We start from the raw sequence: 17,453 nt of genomic DNA, 5'->3' as shown, positions 1-17,453 counted from the left end.
CAGCGGCGCTGCTCTTTTGGCTCCTGCTGCTGCTACCTCTTTCAAGGCTGTAAACATTGCTGGTTTTCTCCTCCAGCAACCCCCCCCCCCTTCAAAAAAGTCTGTGAGCTGAGCCCTCACTTACAAAATGGTAGTAGGAGAGGAGATTGCGTAAATGTCAGTGGCATTCTATTGGTGGGGGGCTTTGAATCTCCACCCTGCCATGCTCCACCTACCGGCTCCCCACTTGCCACCTCTCCTGCAGTAGTCTGCAAGCTGCGACTCTCCAGATGTTCATGGACTACAATTCCCATCAGCCCCTGCCAACTGGCCATGCTGGCATAGGCTGATGGGATTACATGGTCTACAATTCCCATCAGCCCCTGCCAGTTGGCCATGCTGGCAGGGGCTGATGGGATTTGTAGTCCATTAACATCTGGAGAGCCGCAGGTTGCAGACCCCTGCCTTAGGCTCAAGCAATAATCGCTTTGCTCTGGGAATCTTGACCGGGAATATCCTTATTTTTTTAAGAAACTAAATTTCACTATAATCTCCTGATCAGAGGCAATGAAAATTCTAGGGAATATCTATTCAACAGCTTCCTTGAAATTGATAGTGACAGAAAGAAAATGCGACAGTTTTGGGCCAGCTAAATCTTTGTTTATATTCATTTTGGATTCACATCCTTCCATCATAGAGACAATATGCTGATGGAAAAAAAATTCCCTGTGGCTAATAAAGACATTTTAAAATCGTTCATAAGTTAGAGGTCAGTACATTCTTGAATTAATTTTCTTACACAGATATTTATAAATCAGTAATCATATTTTATATGCAAAATTCCATGTTAGTTGTAATCTTCTAACCACGATGTCTCCTAAAATGTTTCTTCATTTAGGAAATGCGAATCCTACTTTTCTGTTTTTAAATATCACTTTATGTATCAGTTAGCAATGAATTATACGATAATGGGCAACTCCAGAAGGTAATCTTGTAGTGGTAAATTGGCCCCTTCATTGGTGAGATGGATCCTGGGGGCTCTGCTTATTGTTTATCTCAAAACTCGATGGGTTTTAAGTATACACTTGTAGATCTTTGTAGTGCTTTCCCAGGAGAAGAGTAAGAAAAGTTCTTCCTTTCAATGCATGATCAGAATAAAAAGACTATAATTTTGATAGGTAGCTTCTTATTTATTTTATGTATTTCATTTGTAGTCTGCCTTTCCAGCTGAGATTCAAGGAAGATTGCAGAATTAGGAAACAGGGCTTAAAAAGACCTGCGCAATATACACAAAGAAAGCAGTAAACTGGGAACAGTGAAATAAAAACAATATAATACATCTGATAAACAAAGCTTGCTGTCTCTGCCCCTAATTATTATCATTTAAAAATCTGTTTGAAGTTTTCAGGGCATTCCTGCTTTTCTAAAAACACTTGAGAAAGAGTGACCCAGTTATAAGGCACAGAGAAAGAGAGAATTCTGATAGGAAGGGAGCCCAGTCATTCAAGCTCTGCATGTAATCTGCCAGGTTCAGATTTCTTATTCAAATTGATCCCAATATCAGCTGTTGCTGGGGGTCAACTTTAACTGTACCCCTCTTTCCCCAAAAGCAGCATCCTGTATAAAAGGGTGGTAAATGTTAAAAGACTTTGAAAGCAGGTTGGTTTTAACAAAAGGGGCTCGAACTTGATCAGTAGAAGAGGAGGCCTTCAAAAAGGCAGTTTAAAATGTTAACTACCTATGTGAGAACCAAGAGAGTATTTCTCTGCTGCTCCAAGATCTTGTATCCACAAGCTTATTTCCAGGACCTTTGGATGGTTTAAAAGTATTTGAGTAAAACCAGCTCCTAATCTGAAATGCTTAACCACCACACCACACTGAGTAATAGCCCTGGAAAGGCCCCTGCAACTTCCCTCTGCCTTCCATTGACAGAAACCATGGCTTCAAGGGTGGCAGTGTTGTTGTGGTTACCTCACAGTAGCCTTTGAGGGCATTGTTCCTTGAAGCTACACATCACAGCTTTTACTATTTTAGGATTTTTTCCCCAGATTTCTCTGAGGAAACTCTGAGGCTTTTCACAAGTTTGAGGAAAGACAAGAACTCTTTGGATCTTGACAGTGCCATGATTTCTGACTGCGTTAACCAGTATGACAAAGTAGTAGGAGACAGCATGGTGTAGTGGTTAAGAGTGGCAGACTGTAATCTGGCAAACCGGATTGGATTCCCAACTCCTCCACATGAGCAGCAGATTTGAATCTGGTGAACCAGGTTTGATTTTCCGCTCCTCCACGTGAAGCCTGCTGGGTGACCTTGGATTAGTCACAATTCTCTCTGAACTTTCTCAGCACATGCAGAGGCAGATAACGGCAAACCACCTCTGAACCTCTCTTGCCTTGAAAGCTCCGTGGGGGGGGGGGGCGGGGTGTCACCATAAGTCAGCTGTGACCTGATGGCACACAAGTACTACTGTAGTCCTTACTTGAAAAAGCAAATAACTGAAACTTTTTTTGTCTGCACAATAAGCGTTTTAAGGTCTGAAGTTCAGGATCTTCATTCACTGTACTATTTTAATATTAGCCAGTTTCAAATGCCACTCAATTATTTAAACCTATTAGGAAAAAAGGGCCTGAAAAGTAGTTTTCATTGGTTCCACAGGGGTGACTTGTGGAATAGTTTCTCCTCCCCCTCCCCCCAATTTGAAATGCTTCAAAAGGTCAGAGAGCCGTTCTTAGGCACTCTCTTGGCTCGCTTTGATTTTGTATCTGCGATCAGCTGATGAAGATCATTTTCAGAAGCTTTCAATAGAAAATGGCGGTTTTCCTTCTGTTAACTTTGCGCTAACTTTAAAAATGCAAATCTCTGGTGAAATTTCTGGCTAATACCGAGGGGCTTCATTTCTGTATAATCTCTTTAGTGAATGGATCCTTAGCGCTTCATGTCCGGCTCTACAGAATTTCAGTGGCTGATTTCCCATCAGTTCTGATGCTGTGCTGCAAGCAACGTTGCTGACTCTTGCAATGGGTTTTGTGTGTGTGATTTGTCACTTCCCCCTTTTCCTTTCTGTTTTTACATTGGGCAGTCTAGCTCTTGTCGGCGGTGGGATTCAGCCGGTTCGTACCGCTTCGGCAGAACCAGTTGTTAAAATGTTTCTTGTAAACAGCCAGTTGTTATATTATTTGAATCCCACCACCGGAACCGGTCGTTAAATTATTTGAATCTCACCACTGGTTCTTGTATACCAAAAAGGGCACTTTGGATCTTGGCCCACGGGGTCTGTGTCTGACTGTGTGACGTTTGGGTATAACTTTACTCCTCCTACCATTGATAAATGTTGATTTTCTGGAATATACATTTCTCATTTCTCGTGGCAGCCTTCTTTGCTCCTCATGGAAATCAGCTCCCTCCCCATCTCTCAAGTGGAAGCGCTTGTGAGCCTGTTTTCTTTTCATCTCCCCCCCCCCCCCCCCCCGGAGAATTGCCTTCTCTACTAAAATGTCTGTGCAAGAGTGTTTGTGCGCACTTGCATGTGTGGGTGTATCCTACCCCCCATACGCACACCATTGCATCCACTAATGAATGAATGCTTGCAAAAAAAAAAATGCCACAGAGATATGTTTTCCGGATTTTGATGGACAAAGGCATACACGAAAATGAACGAACGAAAAGATCAACACAAAACAGGATGATTGGTCAAATCCTCCCCTCTATTGGCCATTATTTACTGTCTCGTAAGGGACAAGCTGTACCTTTATGCCAATTTATCTGCTTCAGGGGGCGTTCTGGATAGCAGGACAAAGTGAATAAAAATAGTTTGCTTTGCAAATGAATGCAAATGGCTGTGCCTTTGGGTAGCCCTTTAAACGGGGCTCAGGCACTCTGATTATGAGTGAAGCTGCCATTTGGACATGGTGAAAAGAGCAGGCTCGAGCCATTGATTGGGGTAGACAGGGAAAAGTCAGGAAGAGCCCGTTAAGCTCGCAGTGCAGCGGGCGGACAGACGTCAGCGTGGTTAGAGCACAGTGGGAGAATGACAGGCAGGATTAGCGTCAGGGAGAAGCTTTGCCGTAGCTGTGGAGATGGTCTCTGGGGTCAGTCACCTCTGACTGTTGTTCTGAGCTGATGGCTCTGCAATGCAAACCGCCCGATGCAAGGCTGTTCGTTATCGGAAAAGGTGATTAGGAGAGGTTATTTGTCATAAAGGGCTCTTTTTAGACAAAGAATGGAAGTGGGGAGCTGTTGCTTGCTACTCGTGTGGAGGAAGCCTGGTGCAGAGGGCTTTGAGAAAAAGAGAAGGCGGGAACAGCTGTGCAGGTGTGAATATTAAGGTGTCTCGGTGCAGACCTGCTGCTCTCTTGCTTTGGGAGGTTTGGTTTGATTTGTCATAACAGGAGAAGCTGGAATCCTTTGCAGTGGTTGTCCTGCATTGGCCTCTGTAAAGAACAGTGAGTTTCTTCCTGTGTGTGTTGTTGCCCACTGTGCAGCACATCTGGGTACTTTTCACACAGTCAGTATGGTCTCTAGTCGCTTGTTCTGATTAGTGAGTGTTGTGGCCCAGTCCAGCATGTCTGAGGACCGCTCGGAAGGGGACTCAGATGGGGAAAAGTGCATAGCTTTGGCCCCAGAGTCTTAGGTAATGCCTGCAAGCTCTGAGCCTGAGGTTCCTGCAGTACCTGGCCAGAGGCTCAGGCAGAACCTTCAGTAGCCTCTTCAGGACCAGGTCCCCAGTCTCGGATAGAGCAAGCAGGCCGGGAGCTATAGCCAGGTTCCAGCCTCCTGACATCAAACCAGGGGAGGTCCTGCAAGCCCCCTTTGTCTCCAGAGCCCCAGGAGCATCGTTGAAGGAAGCTGTGTGCCAGTTTGCAGGGCAGAAGATGCAGCAGCAGGCTAGCAGCTCTGGGGCAAGCTGGGCTTGTTGATAAGTCTTTGCAGGGGCCAGATTGAAGTCTCACAGCTGCATGAAGTGTGTACACTAATGGGCGGGATGTCTGCTATAAAAGGGGCTGGTAGTCAAGCTATGTTGTGGCAGCGACGTTGTGTGTGAACTTGCAAGGTATTGTCGAAGGCTTTCATGGCTGGATTCAATTGTCTGTGGCGGGTGGATCTACCAGACCACGGCCACACAGCCTGGAAAATCCACCACAACCGGCTGTTTACAGTTTGTGGAGCCTGAATCCGGTTTTGATCTTCATTTGGACTCTGCATTTGATTCTGTTTCACCCTTCTGTACTTGGTGCTTGATTCCATTAAACTATTGACCCAGTTGTGAGCTACTTTTAGCTCTGCTTGGTAAGGACCTGTCTACAACAGTGAGCTAGACTCAAGAAATGCGTTACACTATTACTTCCAGGAGAAATGAGTTCTGTATATTATTTTGAAACATTGCTTTCATATGGTGTTGCTTCCCCCCACCCCACAACATGGCACAAAAAAAAAATCTCCGTCCAGTTTATTGTAAATGAATAAAAATTATCAGACATATATGTTTATAGGTAAGAATCATCAGATAAAATATCAATGTACAACACCTTGCATTATTTTGCAGAGCAGAAGAAAGGTGGGAATTGTACATTTATTTAAGAACAGCAGCAACGTTCTGTCATTTGATTACTTATGTATTCTGGTGCTATGTTTTCAGCCCACTAAAATCCTCCTAGTTCCTTAGCGTAATGAATGTTCTACAAATGTTTTACAGGCACCTCAGTGGACAGAAGAAAACCTTAGCCAACTGACAAGAAGTATGGTTAAGTTCCCCGGGGGGACGCCTGGTCGATGGGAAAAGATTGCTCACGAATTGGGTCGATCAGTGGCAGATGTGAGTTCACTCGAATTTGTATTGTGCGGACAAACCAGAACAAGACAGGCAGTGTAGAAACCAGACATAGATGGGGTCCAACATTGTCTTTTGAGAGAGGCTATCATCCTTTTAGAACCTGGAAGTGAACCATTAACTAAGCAAGCAAGAAGCAGATGTCAGCTGGTCCCCCTGCTCCACAATTAACAGCTGAAATTGATCAGCTGTATATGGGGATTGAGCTACTGTAACATGATCACAGAAGAACAATGCCAGTTTTAGGCTTTGTATTAAACCCTTTTTTTCTCAAAAGAGAACATTTGTGAGATGTAAGTAAAGATAAATATGTCTGGTTAAGTCCAGAAGGGGCTGATTTAAAAGGGAACACAACTAAATGCCAATCAGCTAATATTATTTAGACAGGTGGCATCTATGAATTACATTGGATTTCATTCCATGAAATGGCTGGACTTTCACTAAAGTTTGGAATATAGTGGAGTAGAAAATGAATAATTTGCCCTTCCTGTGGGAGGGAAAACATGGTTGGCTTTTTAAAAAATTTTTTAAAAAACCCTTGGACTTAAGGAACTGCGGTTCTTGAAAGTGGAAATAAAGTTCCATTCAGGTGTCTCTGGTTCTAGAGACTTTAAGTGTAGTGTTCATTGGTTGCCAATGGATATTTGGTGCTTGGTGGTAATTGCTACAGTTGAGCATTAAGAAAATTGCATAATGTAAAACTTTGTTCCTATGAGAAATACTAATCACACACCCAGTTTTTCTTGCAAAGGTCTCTGCCCCTCAGATAGTAATGTGAAAGGGAAGAGGGGAACTCTTGATCTTTAAACAGAAACAGTGTGGTTTAGGATCCTTTTTTGTGTGGTCACAAACTTTAACTGTATCACAGTTCCTTAATACTTTTGAATAAAGCAATTGATGGGCAATCAGGGGCATGAAGAACCCATTATCATATTTGTTAATTTAAACCAGGTAGGCAAAAAGTCAGCTCGATAGTTTGCTTCGTGATTTGTGAATCGTTTTCCTCAAACCCTCTTTTTTTGAGTTATCCTGTTCAATTTGTCTTCTGTTTAAAAACAAATACATGTGATCCCCAGTTTACAAAAAGATATACCTGATGTTTCCAGATCCAGAGCAGAGAGATCTTTGGTTCATATTTAACACACAAGAATATTCATCTTGGTAGATATATTAGAGTGATGTATGTTCTAAGAGGTGGATCCCATGATTTCCACTAAGTGACTTTTGATCCAACCATATATCTTCTGGGTTGGGGGTGGGGGGTGGAGAATTCAGTTCATACGCGGACCAGCATGGGCATGGTTCACTTCTGCTACATTTTTGGTCAACATTGTTTCTTTCAAGCACTATATGAAGTGCCACTACAGGCGGTTGGAAGGGCTATTCAAGAATGCTACTCCATGAGTAGAAATGTGAAGCTCTGGGAAAAAGATGAACAATTTCTGGAGAATTTTTTTTCAGAAGACTTTTTTTCAATTTTTCCCATGAAAAAATAGGACATTTTGGGGAGTACTTTAAAAAAACTCACATGAAATATTTCTGTTTTAGAATGAACGAAGTGCTTTTAACGATAAGATCTTGTAGACATATGCCTCTTTTAAACCCGAGATGCATTTCTGTTCTTCTTCATGAGGACAGGAGGGAGAGCTTTCATTGCTTCTGAACAGTTGCATGTTTTCTGTTGTCCTTTTGATTTGACGTGTAGAATCATAGAGTTGGAAGAGACCACAAAGGCTATCAAGTCCAACCCCCCGCCATGTAGCAACGCACAATCAAAGCACCCTTGACAGATGGCCATTCATCCTCTGTTTAAAAATCTCACCACCACACTCCAAGACAGTGTATTCTACTGTCAAACAGCCCTTAGCATCAGGAAGTTCTTCCTGATGTTTAGGTGGAATCTCTTTTCCAGTACTTTGAATCCATTTACTCCTTATCCTAGTCCCTGGAGCAGCAGAAGACAAGTGTGCTCCCTCTTTAACATGAAATCCCTTTAAATATTTAAACATGGTTATCATGTCACCTCTTAACCTTCTCTTCTACAGACTAGGCATACCTAGCTCCCTAAGCTGCTCCTCATAGGACATGGAATCCAGACCTTTTACCATTTTGGTCCCGCCCCCCATCTGGACCCATTCCAGCTTGTCAATATCCTTCTTGAATTGTGGCGCCCAGATCTGGACACAGTATTCCAGGTGAGGTCTGACCAGTGCAGAATATAGTAGTACTATTACATCTCTCAGTCTAGACACTGTACTCCTGTTGATGCAGCCAAAATTGCACTGGTTCTCTTGGCTACCACCTCACACTGCTGACTCATGTTCATTTTGTGGTCTACTAAGACTTCCAGACCCTGCTCACATTTACTGTTGCCAAGCCAGGTGTCACCCATCTTATAGCTACACATTTCATTTTTTCTGCCTGTGTAGTATCTTACATTTATCTCTGTTGAAAGTCGTTTTGTTAGTTTTGGCTCTCTAATCTGTCCAGGTCATTTTGAATCCTGACCTTCTGGGTATTAGCTAGCCCTCCTAATTTGATGTCTTCTGCAAATTTGATTAACATGCCCTGTATTCCATAACAACAGGAGTGAGCCCAAACTAAACACGCACTACCAAACTGGCACAGCATGATCGGGGGGTGGGGTGGGGGTCCACAGTTGACTTTTGATCCAACCTAGAGAATTGGTTCTAAGAATCTAAACAGCTGAAAGAACTATTTAGCCTGTAAACCATTTCAGATCTCTGTGGAAAAGGGAATGCCCTCTCAAATTGATAGTATATCACATTTTTAATTCGTAAGTGAAAAGATACTGCAGCATTTATTAAATTACTGGGTCTGGCTTGTGGTATTAATTAGATTTGTTTTGGCCAAATGTTTTGATTATGAAAGGAAAGCTGGCTTCAGTTCTCTTTAATCCAAGTTTCTGCCAGTTGACCTGGTTACCTGTACCAGCGCTCCAGGTCTGCCTCCAAACATCTGTTGTTTGACCCATTTTTCCTTGCTGAATGTTTAGCTTCAGACTTAATGTCTCATTCTTGCCCTCTCACTACCTGGAGAAATAATTAAGTATTTGCCCTCTCTTCCCCCAACTGTGTGTTTATACTAGTGATGGGTGAATCCCTCTTCCCAGTTTAGTTCATTTTGAACTTCTTTTAGAGATCATGAGGAGGCCCTGACTCTTGCCAAGTTTTTTCCCCCCAGATTTGTAATGGTGCCTGTGCACTGATCAGTTGTGCATTGTATTATTGTGAAGGCAGGGGATCACAAGGGATAAAACTCCCATCTCCCTTATACCCAAAGGCAAAGAGACTTTCCCTAATTCTTCTGATCTTCTTTTCTTCTGATCTTCTCTGCTGGTCAGCTTTTCTCTTCAGTAGTCCCACCCTGTACCTCTTCAAAATAAATGTTTATCTGAGACAGCTTAGGCAGCTGAGATGACTTCTCTCTCTCTCTCTCTCTCTCTCTCTCTCTCTCTCTCTCTCTCTCTCTCTCTCTCTGTGTTTTACCTTAGATAACCACACAAGAAGCTTTTTCAAAGTTAAACAAATAAATAGTAGAATTTACTGAACACATCTGGGGAATAGAATAGGAGGGAATAAGGAAAGAGGCAGTTCTATATATAAGTGGAAAGTTGTTTTCAAAGTTCAGCACAGATGGTGTCTGACTGATTGTTAAGATTTCAGTTAGTCTCTGAATTCTTAATGCTTTAAAATATGATAGACTTTCAAGATGTTTCACAAATTTAACCCAAGCTTGCACTCATAGGTTCATGTGTTAACTCTGGTACCTATAAACTATATGAAAAAGAGTAGTCCCCCAACTTGCTTTCCCTTGCCACACTTTAGGATAACTTCACAGCATTTGAAGTAACTCATTCTAAAGAACTAGGGACGGGAATTCTTCTCCCAAATACAGTGTAAATTCCCCTTCTGACTAGAAAATGGTCCCTCTCTCTTACAAATCTATCACTGTTAGTTCCTTCAGCTCTACCCAATCTGTCCAGAAGATAAACTAGCTCTGCTCTTAGAACCTGGGCTAGGAATTCTTCTCTCCCTAGGGCCTAGAACCGTGGTGGCGAACCTTTGGCACTCCAGATGTTATGGACTACAATTCCCATCAGCCCCTTCCAGCATGGCCAATTGGCCATGCTGGAAGGGGCTGATGGGAATTGAAGTCCATAACATCTGGAGTGCCAAAGGTTTGCCACCACTGGCCTAGAAGATAATGTCCCTTCCTGGCTAGAGTAGTGTCCCTTTTCCCCCCAATACTCTTTTCCCACCAGCATCACATATCTTTCACAGTCACTGAACACATCTGTTCTCTCTGGAACTTGGAGATGATCTTCTAATACTTACAGAAGCTCTGACTCCTTCTAAAACTTCATCTGTTCCCAGCCTGTCACTCACACATTTAGGCTCTGTGAAGATTAACACTTTAGATTCTGGCTTTTCTGCCTCTGCCTGCTGCTGAGGTCCATCACAATTATTTTGTAACTCCCTGGTATTTGTTATGCATTTTCCCTGGCCAGTACACTGAACATGTAGCCCATGTGGATGCTGCCATTTGTGAGTTGCACTGAACAAGGATATAGGTGTGAAGCATAACAGAAGACATCTCATCTCACAGTAGTTCAGCATATCATATTTAGGTAAATTGAACAGTTGGTGAGATTTTTTGTGTGCATTGTCTGCTCATTATGTTTGGGGTAGGTGTAGTCTCTGGGCATCCTATCTATGGCCATTGCCGGGTGGGGGGAGGGAACTGAAAAATATCAAATGCTTACTTTTCCTAAACTTATTCTGTTTCCTTAGCAACATAAAATACATTACTTATAACTTAGCAGATAAGGGTCTTACAGACCCTTCTCTGAGAGTCAGCCCCACTGGCTTTCTTCTGAGTAGTCCTGCTTAGTAGTCCATTTGTCTTTTGCAAACAGAATGGCAAGTATACTCTGTACTTGAGAGAAAGCTGCAAACTGCTGCACCCTATGCTATCTTAGCGCACATATCTTAATTGTTGCCATCTGAGAGGTAGAAAAAAACAAAACTTTACAGAGAACAAATTTTGTAATAAACAAAAGAGTGAATATTACCTAGACTGGAAGGTCTCATACAGTCACAGTAAGTAAGACAGCACCTAATTTGGATATTGTATGACTGAACTCTTTAATAATTTATCATAATCAGACATGATAATTGTTTAATTGTTGCCAGAATTATTCATTTTTAACCATTAAACATATCCTTGAAAATATGTATGTTTAAGAGCAGCAGTGGCTAAGAGCAGGTGCACTAATCTGGAGAACTGGGTTTGATTCCCTGTTCTGCCACTTGAGCTGTGGAGGCTTATCTGGGGAACTAGATTAGCCTGTGCACTCCCAACACATGCCAGCTGGGTGAACTTGGGCTAGTCACAGCTCTGTGGAGCTCTCTCAGCCCCACCCACCTCACAGGGTGTTCGTTGTGAGGGGGGCCGAGAGAGCCCCTTTGAGTCTCTTACAGGAGAGAAAAGGGGGGGGGGATATAAATCCAAACTCTTCTCTATGTTTGCAGTATGGTGGTAGGAAGTGCTGTCAAGTCACAGCTGACTTACGGTGACCCTGCAGGGGTTTTAAGGCAAAAGATGTTCAGCTATTGACTCAACCCTCCATGTAGGCTGAGAAAGTTTTGAGACAACCGTGACTGGCTAAGGTCACTCAGCAAGCTTCATGTGGACGAATGGGGAATTAAACTAGTTCTCCAGGTTAGAGCCTGCCCCTCTTAACCAGTATGCCACTCCTCCTCTCTGTTTACAATATGCACAGGGACTAACTTGTAGTCTTCAAGTTTTGACTTCGCCATAATTTCAGATTCATTCTGGGCACTGTAGTTCCCATTTCATCTGGATGAGAGAGCCTTACATGGACTTCACCACTAACTGGAGAGGTTAAGGAAGGTAAAGAGGCTCAGATGGTGTTAGCTCTAGGAAATCTGTGTGAGTGTCCCTCTTTTCTTAAACATAGATGGCAAGGCAAGGCTCTGATGTTGAGATAATCCTGCACCACTGAGGCCCCTTCCGCATATGCAGAATAATGCACTTTCAATCCATCTCATTTGCAAGTGGATTTTGCTATTCCACATAGTAAAATCCAGCTGCAAAGTACATGGGAAGTGGATTGAAAGTGCATTATTCTCCATGTGCGGAAGGGGCCTGAGTTTTGTGTACTTCCTGCACTGCCCACATAGATCTTAGAGGTGTATCTGAACTGATCCTGCAAATTTCCAGCTGTTTCAAATGTCTCTTGCTGGAAAAGTTGGCCATCAAGTCAGGTGATTCAGGAGAGCTAGCAGATAAAGGTGAAGGAGTTAAGATGGTCACCTCCTGTGGAGTCTGGCATGGCCCCCACATTGAGGCATTAACAGATTTGAATTATGGCACCTGGAATGTCAAGATAAAAGTGCTACAACAAGAGAAACTGTGGAGTGTGATCTCCTTTGACAGACCCGCACAAGAGGACCTCTAAGCATTGTGAGATGAGAAAAAACTATTTTAGCAGAAGTTACCAAAGAATTAAAGGAAAAAGCATTTTTGAAGTGAATTCGTTCACAATACAAAATAAAGCTAAAACAAGATAAAAGAGAACTAAAATGTCATACCTGTGGGAGAATGGGTCATTTAACAAATGAATACAGAGAGAGGGAGGGAGGGAGGGAGGGAGGGAGGGAGGGAGGAACCACAGATAACCGCAGACTCTATTATGGCAAAGATGCTATGGACATAGAGATCTTAATGCAGTCAAACAACTTAAAAGCCGGAATTTAACTAAGAATATTCAAATTGCTAGATGTCCCCAGGAGCTGAAAGGTAAAATTTGCATTCAAGCAAAGGGTGTGAGACCCAAGTTTTTCAAAGCTCCTGAACAAAAGCAGAACCCGGTATCCTCTGGAATTAATACACAGTGATGTCCGTGGACCTTTTAAAACACAAATCCTATCTAGAAACAAATATTTACTAACTGTTATATATGATTTTTCAAGATATACTGTGACCTTCTTGGTTAGACAGAAAAGCCAAGTACTGGACAAATTTAAGGCTTATATTGGACTGTTTCATAATAGATCTGAGAATGTCAGTTGCAATATACACTAACAATAATGGAAAATATGTAGGAATGCGGAGAATAATTTTTTGGATGAATATGGAAATGAGCATCATCTGACTGTTCATTTTGGTTCATAAATTAATGGTGTAGCTCCCTAACCTAGACGGCTAGATGCTGCATGAAGCAAAACTGCCTAAAAAATATTGAGGAGAAGCCGTTAATACAGCAACTTGCCTGCAAAACAGACTACCTACAAAGGATGCAAGTAGCACATCACATGGACAGTGGTTTGGGCACAAACCAGTGTGAATCATGGAGAGGATCAAAAGCATATTCTTACATCCCAAAAGGAAAATGCTTAGAGCTCAAGATTGTTTTAGGTTGTGCACTGGGATGCAAAGAATATAAGAATCCTCAGCCCAGAAACAGATGTAATAAAAATCTGCAATGTGATCTATATTGATGAAAAGGGGAAAGCAGATTCAAGTGAATCTACTTCAACAGCTGTCGTATACCTTTGACCAAAGAACGGTACGCTCCTTCTTTCTGGGATGGTCGTCTTCTTCCACCGAGCGTGCAGCTTCAGGAGGGACGCACATGGAGCGGTAAGGGAGGTAGGGGACACCCACCTAGCCAGCCGAATCAACCCTGGAGATCAATGAGGTGACAGATGTCGCAGCCAGATAGCCCTCACATGTTTTGGTCTAAGACCATAAATAAAATATATTTATTTTAGACTCCCAGACACAGTCTATTTGAGTGCCATGCACTTGAAGCATCTGCAGATCAGAGCCCATGGACAGTGTACATGAAGCATCTACAGAGCCTGTTCAGCCAACAAAGGAATTCAGAGCTCTGGGTTAGACACTCAGCATGATCAAACAGCTTTGAGATTTGCTTATCTCCCAGAGTTGTTCCAGAGCCTTCCACGTAGGAAGACGTTGCAAGAATGCCCTGCCAGAAAAGTGGAAGGGCAGAGAAAAGCTCCAGAAGAAACTGATGCATTAATTCAAAATAAAACACAGATGCTTACAGCACTTATACCTGGAAAGAAGGCAGTGGGATGCCAATGTGAGGCATTGCCAATGGATCTGTAAAACCAAGCATGGTGCAGAAGGGCAAGTAAAAAAGTTACAAAGCAAAACTAGCTGCTAAAGGCATACCACTGTTGAGATATATTTCAGTGAGACTACTTTTGAGGACCACAGCAGCAAGGAAGGTGCAAGCGGAGCATCTAGATGTAAAGGCTGCCTTTCTACATGGATAAATAAAGGAAGATGTCTATGTGGAACCGCCACCAGGATTTGAATAACCTAAAGACAATCAAATTGTGTGCAAACTTCAAAGCATCTATGGATTAAAACAAAGAGCTTAATCAAATGCTTACCAAAAAGCGATTTGAAAGAGGCAAAGCAGAACTTTGCCTTTACTGAAGATACAGATACAACAAATGGACGTACATTATGTGCAGCTGAGGCATGCAAACCACTTAAATAGATACTTCAACTAATGCAGGACTTTGGGATAGATTAACCCAAACACATACAATTTTTTAAGATGACCAAGGATGCCTAAAGTTTGCACAGATGGAGAAGATAAACTCCAAAACCTGGCATATGGATGTAAAGCATCATCTTATGAGAAACGTGTGAAGACAGACTTGTTGATTTGCAGTACTGTCGTACAGAATAAACGATTGCAGATGTGTTCACCAAACCCTTAGCTTTGTGTTAGATTGGCACATATTCTGAGATGACCAGATTCATTATATGAACCTCATAATTAAACACTTGGTATTGGTGCATGCACAGGTTGCAAGAGGCACATAAGCCTCTTAATGACAAAATCATCAAAGTCATATAACCATTACTGAATCTTTGGGATGTGACCTAAAGGTCTGAGACTATTCTGAACGTTACTTTATAACTTAAAATGATAATGTAAGTGAATATAAACAGTAGCTGTTGAAAAGTAGCTCAACAGCCTCGGCGTAGTGCCTGGCGACCATGTAAGATCTGTGGGCCCAGATGAAGATCCAAAACCCTCTTAGGATTATTTTATGTTTGCAAGAGGAAGAAGGAAAAGAGTTGGTTTTTGTATCCTACTTTTCTCTACTGTAAGGAGTCTCAAAGCAGCTTACAATCACCCCCTCTCCACATCCACCCAGCAATACAACAGGCACCTTGTGAGGTAGGTGGGCCCAAGAGTTCTGATAGATCTACAGCAGGTCAAGGTCACCCAGCAGGCTTCATGTGGAGGAGACCGTAATCAAACTTGGTTTTCCAGATTAGAGTCCACTGTTCTTAACCACTACACCATGCTAAAAAGAGGGCTTTTAGTTTCCTCTTTTTGACAGAGTCTCTTTTTGGTGTAGGGGGGGAGGCCGTATTGCTATAAATCATGAGACATTCTACCAGACATAAAAACTGCCCCCCACCCCACCCCCCGGCGGATGTGGAAGCGTTTTCCACCTAGACAGGGGCCTTTCACAATCCTGACTGTTATTTTATAAAGTTAAAATCCACGGAGGGAGTGAAAGCTGTGGAAGTAGCAGGTTGGCATGAAAAAAAAAAAGCCAGCCTTTAGCATAGTTATTAAGTGCAGTTTTTCTGAACTGTGACGGCGAAGAGTTCTCCAATTTCATCCTCATGAAATAATATCATTTGCTTGCCGGAGAGGATGTAAACTGATTCTGCTTGCCCCTGCGGTCACTAATCTCTTGCATTCAGGTTGCAATGGCAGACTGATGGGGGATTTGTTGCCGTCATGAAAAAGGCCCAGGTAGGAAGAAAAACAATCGACAGGTGGGTAGAAATAAGCACACTTTTCTAATTAGCGTGATGCCTGGTAGTGTGAGGTTAAAGAGGGGCAGTTATGAAAGCATCCCATATGTCAGCGAGAAGATGGCAAAATGATTAACTAACTCTGTGCCGTCCATGACTGGACGAAGTTCCTGGAGGCACACGGGCTTTTAAATTATGTTGCTAACACAAGGTGTTAACTTTCAAAACAACACAGGATCTATGTAACATATACAGTGTGACTGAAGAGTGTCTAGACCATAGATTCGCAAAAAAAAATATGCAAGTTGCTATTGTAAGGGTTTACCAGAGTGTATATTTGTAAGACTCTCCAGGATGCATTTATTTATTTAAATACTTTTACCTCACAATCAGCAGTGACTTTACAAAAGCAGGTATATGCTAGCACTGTCACAGTTAACACACACACACACACACGCACACACACACACACACACTCCCATCAACATCAAATAAAACCAATCATGGATCATGACATATAGTATCCACTTTCAAAAATATTTTTGAAATGTTGTGATCCGTTGTACTTAGACATTTTTGAGCAGTTGTGATAGATATAAACCTGTTTTCTGTGCTTTTTTGTTTTGTTTTGAACAGGTCACTGTGAAAGCCAAGCAGATTAAGGATTCTGTTACATGTGCTCCAGGTATGTTTCCAAGGCGTATCTGTGTTCAGAACATTTTTATCCTGTTTTTTTCTGATGCAGGGGACTCACACAGCATACAAAATAAAATAATGAAGCTACAAAGAGACTCTTTCCCCATACAAAAGTAGTTATTATTCCCATATGAATCATATTTGGTCATTGACCGTAAATAAAGTTGTCTTCTTCTTTCCGTATGAATCTGCCTGGTCGCTGTGGTCATCTTAGAGGCTTTTCTTTATTTGTGTGTGTTAATTGTTTTATTACTTGTGTTAATGGTTTTGATGGCTTGCTTCCTTAAGGATCCTAAGCTGGATAGGACGGCAGCATTAAAATGTTTTAAATAAATACTTTAGCAAGGCAGTGAACCACACAGACATCCCAAACTGGTGATGGTTCTGTTGACCAGGCACACACAAGGCCTCAGGCTAAGAGCCAAGGACACCCAAGTACTGCAGCTCTTTGGCTGTTGTCTTTTGGGGACACCTCTGGCCATACCCAGAATATATGCAGAAAAGAAGGGACAGACCCTCAGCCAAGGTCTCTTTCAACTGGCGTTGTTGTTACTAGTTCCGTCTCTTCAAAAAAAATGTAGTGCTTAACTGAGCAAATTTAAAAGGATGAGGTGAACTAACTTTGAGACTCGGTTTATCTATTTTATTCATACCAAAGTGTGGTGGGCTAGTGATTTGCCCTGTGGACCTCTTAACCGTTGAGGCACAACTAATCTAAGTGATTTGTGTGTAAGAATATAAGACATTTCTTCCTCGATCATACTGTCCCTGCATTTCTCAGCTTTATTGTGGTCTACACAGGTGGGGAATTCCAGCAGGTGTTCTTTTGCAGCAGAGCAATAACTTAAAGTCAATGTGAATGTGAAGTTGTAGAAATTAGTGCTTCCTCTGCAGCATTTTAGTAGCTTTATGAAAAGCAGATGGCTCCGGAATGACTGAAAGCTGTTGGAAATGTATGTTGCTATCCAGTTACGAATGTGGCCCCAGAGTACAGACCAGTCCACAGTGGAGCCATACAGATATAGGTGGGATTTATCAACAAACTCAAAGAAAGCCCTAGGTTTGCCCAAAAAAAGAAGAAAGG

At 42.3% G+C, this 17,453-nt stretch overlaps 1 protein-coding gene across 2 annotated transcripts in view; it reads left to right on the top strand.

Moving 5' to 3' along the window:
• Window positions 1-17,453, top strand: part of DNAJC1 (DnaJ heat shock protein family (Hsp40) member C1) — an 84,933-nt gene that overhangs the window by 63,625 nt on the left and 3,855 nt on the right. For both annotated transcript variants that reach the window (XM_048511394.1, XM_048511393.1), the window contains exons 9-10: window positions 5,672-5,791; window positions 16,310-16,358. In XM_048511394.1, the coding sequence (XP_048367351.1) occupies window positions 5,672-5,791; window positions 16,310-16,358 (169 nt within the window). The remainder of the gene's footprint in view (window positions 1-5,671; window positions 5,792-16,309; window positions 16,359-17,453) is intronic.

This window comes from Sphaerodactylus townsendi, linkage group LG11 (assembly GCF_021028975.2).
Source record: "Sphaerodactylus townsendi isolate TG3544 linkage group LG11, MPM_Stown_v2.3, whole genome shotgun sequence".
Taxonomy (NCBI): domain Eukaryota; kingdom Metazoa; phylum Chordata; class Lepidosauria; order Squamata; family Sphaerodactylidae; genus Sphaerodactylus; species Sphaerodactylus townsendi.
The sequence above is the reverse complement of the archived record's forward strand: the minus strand, read 5'-3'. Positions and strand labels throughout refer to the sequence as shown.